General features: G+C 51.7%; 2 protein-coding genes across 3 annotated transcripts; one reads left to right on the top strand and one right to left on the bottom strand.

Moving 5' to 3' along the window:
• Positions 1–1,223: 1,223 nt before the first annotated feature.
• Positions 1,224–3,014, bottom strand: LAMTOR5 (late endosomal/lysosomal adaptor, MAPK and MTOR activator 5). The gene is made up of 4 exons (XM_072844924.1): positions 2,903–3,014; positions 2,668–2,729; positions 2,103–2,220; positions 1,224–1,589 (listed from the first exon to the last, which is right to left on the bottom strand). Exons 1-4 carry the CDS (start codon positions 2,935–2,937, stop codon positions 1,529–1,531), a joined length of 276 nt encoding a protein of 91 aa, XP_072701025.1. The 5' UTR covers positions 2,938–3,014; the 3' UTR covers positions 1,224–1,528.
• Positions 3,015–5,732: 2,718 nt separating this feature from the next.
• On the top strand, positions 5,733–9,645 carry PROK1 (prokineticin 1). 2 transcript variants are annotated; one of them, XM_072844921.1, is made up of 4 exons: positions 5,733–5,838; positions 7,510–7,563; positions 7,907–8,032; positions 8,820–9,645. In XM_072844921.1, exons 1-4 carry the CDS (start codon positions 5,767–5,769, stop codon positions 8,937–8,939), a joined length of 372 nt encoding a protein of 123 aa, XP_072701022.1. In that variant the 5' UTR covers positions 5,733–5,766; the 3' UTR covers positions 8,940–9,645. The 2 variants fall into 2 exon arrangements, with proteins under 2 accessions (XP_072701022.1, XP_072701023.1); XM_072844922.1 differs by lacking the exon at positions 7,510–7,563 and having other exon boundaries at positions 5,767–5,838.
• Positions 9,646–13,622: the final 3,977 nt, after the last annotated feature.

The raw sequence follows: 13,622 nt of genomic DNA, 5'->3' as shown, positions 1-13,622 counted from the left end.
ACAAACTCCCGGGTAAATACAGCCCTCACGCTTCCTCCCCCTGTTTCGGTTGACCTGTCACCCCAGTTGGCGTTCCTGAGGTCAGATAAAATTGTAGGATCGTGATACCGATCTCTGCTCCCGTCCCTTGGCAGAGAAGGCAATGCACCATCTTACTGGAGGAGCCCAGGATATATCAGAGCCTATGGAGGAGCTTTCCCTATAATAGGACTTTTAATATGTGCATTAAGCTTTTATTTAAGTGGAACGGTTTTTGCAGTGAGTATGGTTTAAGGGCTTGAAGGATGGGGGGGCTTGGCAGGCGGGGGCCAGGGGTGCTGGCGGCGGCAGCAGCATCTGGTGCAGCATCTGTACTGGGAGCTGTCGGATGTCCGGGAGGAAATGTCCTGGCTTGAGCTGCTCCCAGCTCCGTGGGCTGTCGGGGAGAGGGGGGAGAACAGGCACCCTTCAACACCGCCGCAGAGCTTGGACACACCAACTCCTGCTGCCGAGGCCGGGTCGTTACGCAGAATTAACACTGACCTCAACCGGTGCGCGGAGCCCAGCCACGCAGGGCAGGCTCGTCCCTGCTGCCTGTTTCATGCACAGCCATGACTACGAGACTGTGAATGTCGCCGGCAAGCAGAGCTGCTCCTAGTAGTAAAGCCAAAGCAGCGTGAATGTCGTTTTATCTCTGACCCAGCCCAATTTGTTAGCTCGTGCTCTGCTGTGAAGCTTCCCTTCCGCTTTACACGCGGACAGCTGCAGGCCAGCTCCTCTTTACTCCCTTACACATAGGAAGCATTTGAGCGCAGCAGTATTTCAAGGGGAAAGCCTTTCCGCAGGATTGTTTCCCTGCACCATTTCAAGTGCTCGAATCTGTAAGATTCGAGCCTGGATTTGTGAGGATGTTGTCAACATCCACTTACAGTTCACACAGGGACCAGGCAGCACAGGCAGGGCCAGCACATATAGGTTTGAACTTCAATCCAAGGCAAGTAACTCTCGCACGGAACGTTTAACTGGAGGAGGCTAAACATTTCCTAGGAGAAATTCCTCAGAAAGTGTTTGTACCTTTTCCACTGGAGGAGCCTCCATTAATTCGAGTCTTTGTGCACTGTTCCTTTTGTCTAGAGGAATGCTAATGAAGAAGGGATTGGGAGAAGTTACCTCCCTTGGCTTTGGACACAAGGCAAAGCAATGGGCAACAGTTTTCCCAGCAGGAGCAAAGAAAAGCAAAGGTGTGCTTTTGCAGGTCATTTATTGATTTCTCCAACAAATAAGGCCACGCACACACATACACCTTGTATCTGATCATTACACAAGCCTGGTGAGTGACCCACGTTTCATCCTCAGCGGCACAAGTGCTAAAATGTGAGTTGGAGACCCCGATAGCTGCACAGGAGCTGTTAAGTGGAGAGGAAGAGCCTTCAGCCCAGGTTTGGTACTAGAAGCACGGTCTGCGCTGGAGCAGCAGAGGAGAGTGGTTGTCCAGTGAGGAGGAGCTGGGCCGGAGGTGGGAGCAGAGCGCTGCGCAGGTTCCCCAGGGTCAGGATGCTAGCTTGTGCACTGCTACAGTGATGCTGTCGTGCTTCTGGATCATGATATTCCTAGAACAAGAAAAGCGCTGAGGCAGTGGAGAAGCCAGCTGCGACGAGCAGAAGCTGACACGGGGCGGAAACTGGGCAGGGCTATCACTCGGTGGCTGCAGCGACCTCCAGCCCTGCGCTAGACCTGGTGCTCGCTGCCTCTCTTCTGCCCGCTCCCAGGAACAGTGCTGGAGAAGTCTTTGCCTACCACACTGACTGGCTACAGCAGGGGCTTCGTTATCTGTGGGGATCCCAAGCGTGGAAGAAGTACAGAGCTGCAGTAGCCACCATCCCCAAGAAGGTTTCCTACTGCTTTTACAGTTCCTGCTCCCCGAGTTCCTATTGATCTAATGAATTCACACGCCTATGGCAGTGACTTCCCCCCACGGCTTCAGAGATGGGGCTTCCTCCGCATCTGCCGGTTTAGTTCAAGATGCGGAGAGCTGCTCTAGGGCTCTGACTCTGGGGAGGGCCCCAGGGCTGGGGGGAAAGGCAAACAGGGGGAAAAGTGGCACCCCCGGGCTGGAAACTCACCCGCTGTCTGACTCCAGGCACACCACGGGCGTATCGGTCGGGTCGGAGGTGAGCTTGGCTGCCTGTTGGGCGAGGACGGAGATGACGCCGGCGTGCTCATCCGAGAGGGTTCCTCGGCCTGCGAGAGGGGGGAGACGTTGGCTGAAGCCACGCGGGCCGTGCCCACGCTTCGCGTGAAGCAGCCTCCCCCCGGGGCCAAGGGGGCCGCTCCTGGGGCCCATTTGCCTCCCCTGTGGGCCGATGCAGTTTCTCCCCTAACTGTTGCCCTCAAACCACCAAAAAACCTGAATTTAAGTGGCAGGAAGAGCCGGCTCTGGTTTCCTCCAGTGTGTAGGGGAAGCTGAGTGCAGGTGGGTGCCAGAGGGACCCCGGGGACAGCCGAAAGGGGAGGAAGACTGCGGTAGGGCAGGGCCTGGTGCCCGCAGAGTGTGGGGGAGGCCCCTGCACGCCAGCGCCCTCAAACTGGGAGGGCTCCCGTGGGGCAGGGCCCGGTGCCCCCTCACCCGGGGTCTCCGGTGGGGCAGGCCCCGGTGCCCTCCGGCCCCGGCGGTGCTCGGTTACTTACAGCCCAGGTTGAGCCCCTGCGAGTCGGTGCAGAGGACGCCCACCACGGCCGGGCTCTTCATGCTGCGGGGGGAGACAGCGGCGGTCAGCGCTGGGGCGGCCCCGCACCCCCCGCCGGGCCCCGGGCAGGCCTAGGCCCGGCTCGCCCCTCACCCCCCCCACCGCCGCGGCCCCGGCGGGGCACGGCCAGCCCTGCACCGGTCCCCCGTGTCCCCCGTGTGCCCCCCGGCCCGTACGTGTCCTCCAGGTGCTGCTCCAGCGTCCCCTCCATGCCGCCGGGCCCCGCGCCCCCCACTTCCGCCCTACCCGGCCGCTCCTGGCAGCGGCGTCTCCCACGTGACGCGCGAGGACGGCGGCTCCGCAGGGCCAAAAGGCCTCGCTGCGCGAAGGAACCCGCCCAGCCTCGTTAGGGGTGCCCCGGGGTACCCCCCCAAAGTGCTCCCATCCCTCTGCCCGCGTCCGCCATCCCGCGGAGCCTCCCGGGGCTCCGTGCAAAGAAGCAGCAGCCGCCGGCTCACACATGCACCATGCCCTAATTTGGGGGGGGGTTAGCTGCAAATCCAGGCCCTGCACCCCCTTGCCCCCCCAAACCAGCCCTTCCTGGGCGGCTGTTTTCCCGCAGAGCGGGTGGCACAGTTGCGCTTCTTGGTTTTTGTTTTGTTTGTTTTTTTCCCCTTTTCTCCACCTTTATAGTCCTGAGCGTGGTTTATTTGTGTTTCCACGCGGCACCGCTGGGGATTTGCAGGGCAAAATGCAATTGAAATGGAGTTTTAATGGCGGTGCCCTGCACCCCTCCCCGGGCAGAGCATCCTCTCGCAGCTGGACCACGGCGGGGGACACGGGGACACGGGGACACGGGGACGCAGGCTGGAGCCCAATACTCCCAGCAAGAAGGGCCGCGCTGGGCTGGTGCGTACGGTGCTGGGGGGTCAGGACCCCCACCCCGCTCCCACGGTGCAGAGAGGTGTCAAAGGCGATGCTCGGTCTGGCTTTCCTGCGAGGAGCCCCCCCAAAAATGAGCCCCACTGCCAGCGGGGAGTAGGACGTAATTTATGGTGGGCGCATCGCAAAGCTCGGCGACGCTAATAAGGTGTCGGCTGAAGCCGTCCCCGGCTGCGCCTGGCGATAGATCTCGGCTTGTCAGGTCGGAAAATTAAAATATTATTGATGGGGGAAGTGCAGTGGGGTTTTTTATTTTCTTATTTTATTTTTCTTTCCCCTCGGTCGAGCTGGGAACTCTCTCGGGCAGCACCGAGAGCCCCGATCCCAACTGCCCAGGGGCTCCCCACGGCATCCCACTCTGCGGGATGGCTTGGATTTATGTTGACTTTTTTTGACTTTTTTTTCCCCCCCCACCTGCAGGAAGCAACATAAGACAAAAAATACAAATATGTCCTACGGAGGCCGGGGGCTGCATCCTCCCCGTCCCGTCAGCACCTTCTCAAGGAAACAACCGCTCCTGAGCCATTCCTGGCTGCAGGATTTCTGGAGGGGAGGATTTTGGGGAGAGTTGGGATTAATTAATTCAAGCCCAGGTGGAGGAGACTTTAGCGAAGCAGCAGAACAGCTGCCACATCAAAAGAAGTGCTGGTCTCCAGGCAGGGAAATGCCGGGGCTATTTTTAACTAATTAAATAGACGATTTAGCACCGGACTGATACTCTACAAAAGAAATTCAACAGAAAAGCCCAATTAAACCGTGTGGCTCCAATCAAATCCATATTTCAAATCCCAGCCCATCACCTCGGGCCATGTTTCCCCCATGGGGCCGAGCCCCCCGGCTGCTCTCAGTCCCTAATTTGCCCCCGTGGACCAGGGAACAGCCCCAAAATCAGGCTCAGGATGTTTATTCCTCAGTGGGAAAAGCACCAGAAGGGACTAAATTCATAATGCTGGTACTACGGGGATGGTACCTAGCAATCCAGGGCTGGAAAAATCCGTCTCGCTGGGTCAGAATCACAAACACAGCTTTATTTTGGGGGGGAAAATGGAGTTTTATTTCCTGCCCTTGTTGTGCAAAGGATCTTAGCCACGGTCTCTGCTTGCACGGCCCCAGCCAGCCCGGCTGCGGGCACTGGGAGCTTGGGCTTGGGGGTCCTTGGCCAAATCCAGGCTGGACCGTGGGAGCCCAGGACTGTGTGTTGGCCATGAAGGGTATTTACATTTTTAATTATTTTTATTTTTTTTTATTGCCGGACTCTCAAAGGGGCTGCATGGGATGAGGCGGCGGGTGACGAATGGCCCCAGCTCCATGGGGACACCGTGTCGCAGAGGTTGCAGAGATTTCTTGCTCCTCTCTCACCTGATGGATGCGACTGGGGGGGCCGGTGGGTGTTTTCATCGAAGCCCCCCATCCCTGAGCACGTTGGCATGTTGTCCTTGCATCCTCCCAGGACGTACGCATCAAAACCGAAGCCGATAATTCCAGCTTTTCCTGCCTTTTTAGCCACTTTAGCAATCCCTGGTCTTATTCCTGTGTGCTCCCAGGAGATGCACCAAATACAATTTGAGGTATGGGGGATATACGTCAAACCGTAAATCAACATATTTACGCATTATATTCAGATTTAAACACACCCTCATTACTGAAAAAGATATTATTCCCTCTTTGCCTTCTTTTATTCTCACAAATAAATGCAGCCCAGTCTCTGTTTCTACAGGATATTTATCACGGAGCCACATTATTACACAGTGTGCTCTTATGAGCCGAGAAGTAGCAGGCTAACTTTATTCTTGTGTTTTCTTTTAGCTAAATAATCACAAATTCTTAATTCAATTCTTAAGTACACCTGTCAGGGATAAATATGGATATAGAGGTGTACTTGGAAAACCCAGCTGTGTTGGCTTAGCTGAAAAATGACCCTGGGACACGGGTGCGGGTGGGAGAGGTGGTTTTGGTGGTTTTTTTTAACCTTCCTCGGTGGTTTATTAATATTTCTTTTATACCATTAGAGATTCAGGTCTCATCTGCTTCTTCTGAGATCATCGGGGGGGGAAAAAAAGCCCACGGTGGCGGAGCTGGAAGGGGTTATATAGGGCGGGAGGCACGGGGCTGCTGCAGACCTCGGCGGCGCAGGGGAGACGGCTCCTGCCCCAGCACCATGGGCCGACTCCTGCAAACCCTCTGCTTGCTCCTGCTCATCACCTCCTGCCCCTGCGCCGTCATCACCGGGGTAAGTGCTGGTTCCATCCCCAGCCGGGGAGATTTATTTATTTTTTTTGTAATTTTGGGAAATAAGGCAGGAATCGGCGCCTTTTGCTCTTTGCTTTGGGGTTTTTTTCCCAATTTCTTACTCATTTTTCCGACGCATGGATGCTGTTCCCGCAGCCAGCCCCAGCCCACGTGCGTGTAAAGTCACGCCGGTGAGCTGCTCTTTCTGCTTCTCTTCTCAGCACCGTGTCAGACCCGGCACGCAGGAAAACGGAGGACTTTAGGAAGTTTTCTGGCAGGGAAAAAATAATATATCTTTATGTGCATCCCCCAGAGCATGTTCCCAAGTGGGACAAGGGCTCGAGCACCCCAGATTGTCTTTCTCCCTCCCAAATTAAGAGAAATTATTAAAAGAGGGGGGAAATGTCGGGATGCAAAGGAGAGGTACGATGCTTACCCTGTTGTGTTAATGGGACTCGGGGCTCGGCGTGTCTGAGAGCTTGGTGCTGCTGAGCGAGAGCTGGACCAAGAGTGATGCTAAAAGCAAGAGGAGCAGCGAGTTTTGGGGACAGAATCCAGGCTTTTGTGGTGCTTCAGGAGTCCAGATGCTGCTTTCAGCAAAGCCGGGCTTGGCCGAACCCCCTCCTTTTTCCCCTGGCAGCAAAAAAATCTTCTGTTTAAAACCAAGACGAAGCGTTTGCGTCCTAGCTGCCTCTCTGCCTCTCGGCTTTTCCCAACCGATGGGAATTTTGTGGTTGACTTCATCTGGCTCTTGGCTCCTCTTTTCCCAGACACCCCTTACAGTCAGACCTATTTCTTTCAAGCCTGTGATTTTTTTTCAGCTGGATCTCCCCAACCCCAACACACACCCGGAGCTGCAAAGCCAGCTCAGGGGGAGCCACCTTCATCCAGGGCCGAATAGACCCAGCAGCTCTTGAAATTATTCCCAGGGCTTAAATGACTCCTTTTGAATAACCAGAGAAAAGAGGGTGGATGTGCAGCTCCCGGGTTGCCTGCAGCCCCATCAGCCCCCCCCGAGTTTGCAGGCGAGGGTCCATCGTTGCTGAGATCTGATTTTTAACAGTATTTGGGTGTTACAAGGTGCTTTGGACGCTCGAGGAGAATCAGGTTCCCTACAGAAAAGTGAAGACTCTGCAAAAATCCCCTTATTGCCCTCCTGCGAGAGAGCTGCACCCCAAAATTTTGCTCTATCCATTGCCCTCGTGTTTTTTTCCCCAGTTGCGATTTCCACGCCTCTTCAGCTGTACGGGCAATGGGCTTGTGGCTGGGAGCTCCTGGGTGAGAGGGGCCCCAAGGAGGGGGTGACCCCGGGGGGGCCGGGTGAGCCCCACCAGTTCTTGTGCTACCAGCCCGATGTCAGGAACACGGGTCAGCGGAGGGGTCGGGGTGCCACGAGCTGCTCCAGTGGTGGCCAACACAGCCTGGGGGGCAAATGGGACCTGCGTGGTGCTCGAGGTGCCGCCATCCACCTCTTCTCAACATCCTCATGGGCTTCCAGGTGTGGGGGTGAGGCTGGTGGAGCATTGGCATCCGTGCCTCAGTTTCCCCATCCCGGGGGGGCAGAAGTGACCATTTTCCACTTTACATCTGCCTTGGGTGGGAGAGGCTGAGTTGTTGGCATTACTCTGCTCCCTACTAAAAAAAAAAAGCACTGGGCATTTGCATCATTTAGCAGGTTTTCCAGGCTCAGACGGGTGATGTGTGTACACGACGGAGGATCCAGACAGTGAGTTTATCCCTCAGTGCCGCTGCTCTGCCTTGGACCAATGCTGCTTTTAAGTTGGGCAGCTGCAAACGTTTCCTCTGTCCCTCCCATCCCTGCGTGCACAAGGGATTTCCCCCTTCATCCTGCAAACCCCCAATCCAACCCGTGCCCTGCCCCCAAACCTCCCCAGCTTAACCCAAAACGGGAGAGCTTGGATCAACAAACCCCTCTCCCTTAAATCCCCGCTAAGGGGTTACACCCAGCAGGCTGGCGTGGGCTGATTTGGCCACTGGCCCCCCCAGAAGAGGGACAGCGATGCTTTCTCCGGCTGGTCCCGCTAACCCGCCATCGTCCCTCTCCCCAGGCCTGCGAGCGGGACCCGCAGTGCGGCAGCGGGACCTGCTGCGCCGTCAGCCTCTGGCTGCGGGGGCTGCGGATGTGCACCCCCCTGGGGCAGGAGGGGGACGAGTGCCACCCCTTCAGTCACAAGGTACCGGCGTGGGGATGCCCAGTGGGGCTGGGAGGGGGGACGAGGACCAGGCAAAGGGCACCGAGCTCCTCGCCTGGGAGAAAAGCTCCATTAAAGCTCTGGGGTGGAGAAGGGGGTCAGTGGCGGGGGGCTGGGGTGGATTTGGAATGAGACTCCGGGCAGCGTCGTGGTGGTCCCCGAGCTGGCGCGGTGCAGCTGGTTTCAGCCTCTAAAGCATTTTGAGCAACCCCCTGCCTGTCCTCGCCACCCTAAATCCTCGAGATGCCCCATGGGTGCTGCGGACCTCGACTCGCAGCTGGGACCGAGCCGCCTGCCCCATTCATTTAAAGAAAAGCAGACGCCACGCTGCTCCAAATTGAGTCGTAAATGCTCTGCCAAGTGAGGAGAAGCCGAGTTAATGCCGCAGAGCCGCCCCAGCGCCGTGATTTCTGTCCGATAAGAAGCCCCAGCACGCTGGGATTAGTCCAAAGCGCGACGCTGCTGCAGTCCCTCCGCTGTAAGGATTTAGCGGCAGCATCCTGGCCTCAGGGGGAGCATCCCGCTCCATGCTCCCATATTGATTTTGCACGGGGGGAGCAAGATTTAATGATGCTGCGCCTTCTGCTTGCGCAAGGAAGGAGCAAAGGGCTTCAGAGAGATCAAAAATTAATTTCAGGCATATCCCCATTAAACCTCTGAGAAGAGCCAGAGATTTTCTCAGGGCTTTGGTCCCATTTGATGATTTTTTGGCTGCAGCAGAGCCCTGACGCCCTCATCTCTCCTGCATCTCTCCCATCTCTCTCCGCAGGTCCCTTTCTTCGGGAAGCGCCAGCACCACACCTGCCCGTGCTTGCCCAACTTCATATGCTCCAGGTTCCTCGACGGCCGCTACCGCTGCTCCATCGACTTCAAGAACATTGATTTTTAGAGTGATGCTCCCAGCTCTCCATCCATGAGCCCCCAGCACCCATTTCTTACCCTCTCCCATGGCCGCCGGGTGCCCAGATAGCACCAGGCAACCTTAAAAGTGCTTTTCCAAGGCAGACGGTGTTGTTATAAGCTTTCTGTTATATGGGGAAACTGAGGCACGGTCAGGCCAAGCTGCTCTGCCATGTGGCTTAGCAAAGCTCTGCCCCAGCCCGGAGCAGGACCCGGCTCCAGCATCCTCTGCAGAGGAGTGGATCGAAGGACGGTGTGTGTGGCAAATGTCTGCGGCCTGAAAAATCCCTTTCACAAGATGTTGTCTGCAGGTAATGGATGCTGTCAGATAGCTTTCACCTCCCTCCTTTATTTTATACAGTAAAAATCAAAGGTGATGCAATTTGGGAAGAGTGAAAGTAGATGCCGAGCACCCAGCAGCCAAGAGCTTCCTCCCGTGGTTTTTATCCTGGCACATGATAACATTTGGGATGTGAAGCTGAGCGGCATCATTTCATCGTCCAAAGCGTCTGCAGGGCTGCGCCCAGCGGCGAAGGTGGTGGTGGAGACCTGACTTTAGTTATTTTTACACTTTTCAGTCATGCACTAGGAAAGAAAAAAATCAGAGGGGCAGAAACTGCCTTTTGCGGGGAGCTTTAGCGGTTTCCCTGCAATTCCTACTGGATAAACCATTTCTGTAATGATAATTCCCATCGTGATATTGCCCGATCGTGTTTTATCAGCGTATTTTTTTTTTCTTCAAGCTGGTGATGGATGATCTAATCTAGCCTGCAATTAAAAGAAATCAATATCAAGTAGCTGTGGGGAATTAAGGAATGGGTTTCCTCAAAGTTCAAGCAATGCAATGTGTTTGGCAGAGGCTGAAGCAGGGCTGGCGGGAGCCGTGTCGTGCCAGATGCGGGTCTTTGGGATGTAGGAAAATGTTTTCCAGCCTCAGCATCTGCCTTAGGTTCAGGCCCCGTATGAGGTTTGGGAGCCTCTCTTTACGTCACTTGAATTTGAGAGGAGAATGGGATATTAAAGTTAATTAAATGTGCTAAAAGTTCTCTCGGACACGTGCTTCCAGTTCCCCTCTTAAAACCATATTGTGGAAAAATCCTGTATCACCTGAGCTTCCTACAGCAACCCCCGGCAATAATAAATAAAAAGAAATAAAGAAAAGAAATAAAAGAGAATAATCAGCATTTCCAGCAAAAAAACCCAAACCCGACTGGTTTTCTTCCAAGCGGAAGCAGTGCTTAAAGGCAAAGCTTTTGGGGGGTTTGAACGCGTGTGCTCAGAGCTGCTCCTGGAAAGCCCTTGGGGTTCGGTGCCGGGAGCAGCGGCACCCTCCTGTGCTCTGGGCCCTCCCCGTTTGGTGGGGTTTGGGGGGATTTGGTGGGTTTTGGTGGGTTTTGGTGGGTTTTGGTGCTACAGCAGCAACTATTTCTATTTCTAAAGACCCCAAAGGGCACCAGATGTATGGCTGTGGCAGACGCTACGTTAGCATGGAGAGTCAAGTAATTCAGAGTTGGCATTTGATGCTGAGGGAAAGCTCCCCTGCGCTTGTTTCTCCCCTCCAAAATTATTGTACATTTGGTGAAAATAAAACATTGCAATGACCGGGTTGATTTTATTTAGGTTTTTCACACATCAGAAGTTTTGCTTTTGATTTACAAAAGACCAGTCCTGCTGCGGGGATGCTGCAGCTGCCCAGGCAGGAGGGTTCAAGGTGCCTTTTCCCACCCCTTGCCTGGCACCGGGGGCACCACGGGTTGGCACTTCGATGCCAAACGGAAAGGGGTCCCATAGCAATACAGAGGGGGGAAAAAAACAGGAAAAAAGCACAATGTTTCATAACATTCATAAAAAATATATAGTTTGATGGTCTGGGTTTCTTTTATTAAGCTGCCTTACTTTATTAGCTGCTTCTGGCCTTCCCACAAACTTGGAAATGTGCAGAAAGGACTGGGAATTTTATTTTTTCTTTTACTTAATTTTTAGACATCTCCCAGCGGAAAATATTGCAAATTATTTTCCCCCAGCAGAAAAAAAACCACAAAAAGAAATGAAACAACCGAACGGCTTCTTCCCATCCTCAATTCCCATTTCGGGGGGATTCCCTAGACCCTGGGGCGGCACTGCCTGGTGGGAATTACCAATCTCCCGGTGGCTTTAACCTGAAGGAGGTGACAATGTAGTGGGAAATCACTTGATTCTGGCATAGAGCATTGCAAAAGCAGGCTCCCCTTCTTGACTTAAAATTGTAAATTGAAGAAGTCATGAGTAGTCCAGGTTAGGATGCACGGCCTGAGCGGGTCCCTGCCCTTGCTCCCCTCTCCCGCGCTCTCGCCGGGGATGTGTCCCTGCATGGTTTTACCTGCGGTTTAGCAGAAAAAACACTTTTAAGCTGCTTTCAAAGTGCATTTAGGGGAGCAAAACCCAGCAATTTTTTTTTTTTTTCCCCCGTAGAGTTGGAAATCCCCCTGCAGGAGAAAAAGCACAAGCAGCAAAGCAAAAGCTCACGTCCTCCTGCGGGGACGGGGGGAAAAGTCAACACAACCTCGTAATCAGGAGCATCAGGGGCTGTTTGCTTCCCGTGAGCTGCTTTCCCCCTGCAGCACGGTGCCAAGTGCCCCTCTTGTCCTCCCGCACGTGCGTTTCCCCACTCGCTGTTTAATGTTCTGGCTCCAAGGTGAACCGTGCCCGGCCGCACAAGCCGGCGTGGGCTGGGACCCGGCCAGGACACGGCTGGGACCCAACTGGGACCCGGCTGGGACCCGGCCAGGACACGGCTGAGGTGTCACAAACCCAGCGCTGCATCCTGGTGATGCTCCCAGGGCTGAACATTCAACACCTAAAATAATTGCAGGTATGGTTTCCGAACAGCATGAAAATTCAATTCAATTCAATTCAATTCAATTCAATTCAATTCAATTCAATTCAATTCAATTCAATTCAATTCTATTCTATTCTATTCTATTCTATTCTATTTAATTCTTTTCTTTTCTTTTCTTTTCTTTTCTTTTCTTTTCTTTTCTTTTCTTTTCTTTTCTTTTCTTTTCTTTTCTTTTCTTTTCTTTTCTTTTCTTTTCTTTTCTTTTCTCTTCATCTTTTCTTTTCTTTTCTTTTCTTTTCTTTTCTTTTCTTTTCTTTTCTTTTCTTTTCTTTTCTTTTCTCTTCATTTTTTTCTTTTCTCTTCTTTTCTTTTCTCTTTTCTTTTCTTTTCTTTTCTTTTCTTTTCTTTTCTTTTCTTTTCTTTTCTTTTCTTTTCTTTTCTTTTCTTTTCTTTTCTTTTCTTTTCTTTTCTTTTCTTTTCTTTTCTTTTCTTTTCTTTTCTTTTCTTTTCTTTTCTTTTCTTTTCTTTTTCATCTTCATTTTTTTCTTTTCTTTTCTTTTCTTTTCTTTTCTTTTCTTTTCTTTTCTTTTCTTTTCTTTTCTTTTCTTTTCTTCTCTTTTCATTTTTTCTTTTCTTTTCTTTTCTTTTCTCTTTTCTTTTCTTTTCTTTTCTTTTCTTTTCTTTTCTTTTCTTTTCTTTTCTTTTCTTTTCTTTTCTTTTCTTTTCTTTTCTTTTTTCTTTTCTTTTCTTTTCTCTTCATCTTTTCTTTTCTTTTCTCTTCTTTTCTTTTTTCTTTTCTTTTCTTTTCTTTTCTTTTCTTTTCTTTTCTTTTCTTTTCTTTTCTTTTCTTTTCTTTTCTTTTCTTTTCTTTTCTTTTTTCTTTTCTTTTCTTTTCTCTTCATCTTTTCTTTTCTTTTCTTTTATTTTCTCTTTTCTTTTCTTTTCTTTTCTTTTCTTTTCTTTTCTTTTCTTTTCTTTTCTTTTCTTTTCTTTTCTTTTCTTTTCTTTTCTATTCTATTCTATTCTATTCTAAATTTCCTCCCCTCAAATACACATCAAACACCAAGCATAAATCATTGCTCCCACCCCAAATGTCTCTCTACAGCAGCTTGCAGTGTCCCCGGCGCCGTGGGCTGCTCCTGCACGGACACGGGACAGGGCGCTCTGCCTTTGCCGTTGCCAAGGGGGGTCCGCGCCTCCTTGCCTTCAATGCCATCGGGTGATCTTGAACCCAGCCAGCAGCCCTGGAAAGCTGCTTAGCTAACGGCGGGGTAAAGACTGGACTTTGTGAGCTTTATCTATTTAGATGATATAAAAATATAGAATATATTATTTATGGTTTTTAATTTTTATTGTTTCTAGCCTTCATTATACATTATGTATTAATATTATTACTGTTATAACTTTATTATTTATTATTTTATAATTTTTATTATTTATATTTATTCTTTATATTGGTTTTTGGCCTGGAGTGAGGTTTAGTTCCCAAGGTGGTTTCTGCGGTTCATCCCGATGGCTTTCCTCATTTCAAATCCGGCTTGAACTCATGTCTGAGACTGACCGGGATGTGTCTCCTTGCCTTTTTGGCTGCCATAGCCCAGCCCCAGCCCCTTCCCACTCCTGTACAGATCAACCAGACAATTTCAGCTGGTTCCCTTCCCTCTGCTGAAAAAATCATTATTAATTCCTGCTTTACTCCATTACAAGAACCAGCCCCATCGCAGAAACCAGAGGGGACTGTCCTGGCAGCGCAGGGATGGAGTGACTCTGCCCATGGCATCCTTTCTAAATAGTGACAACACTGATAGGAAATTCAAACAATAAAGACCAAAAAAAGGGGTCCCTCAGCTTTTC

Source organism: Ciconia boyciana, chromosome 23 (assembly GCF_034638445.1).
Source record: "Ciconia boyciana chromosome 23, ASM3463844v1, whole genome shotgun sequence".
In the NCBI taxonomy this organism is placed as follows: Eukaryota; Metazoa; Chordata; class Aves; order Ciconiiformes; family Ciconiidae; genus Ciconia; species Ciconia boyciana.
Note: the sequence above shows the minus strand (reverse complement) of the source record. Positions and strands in the feature narration are given on the sequence as shown.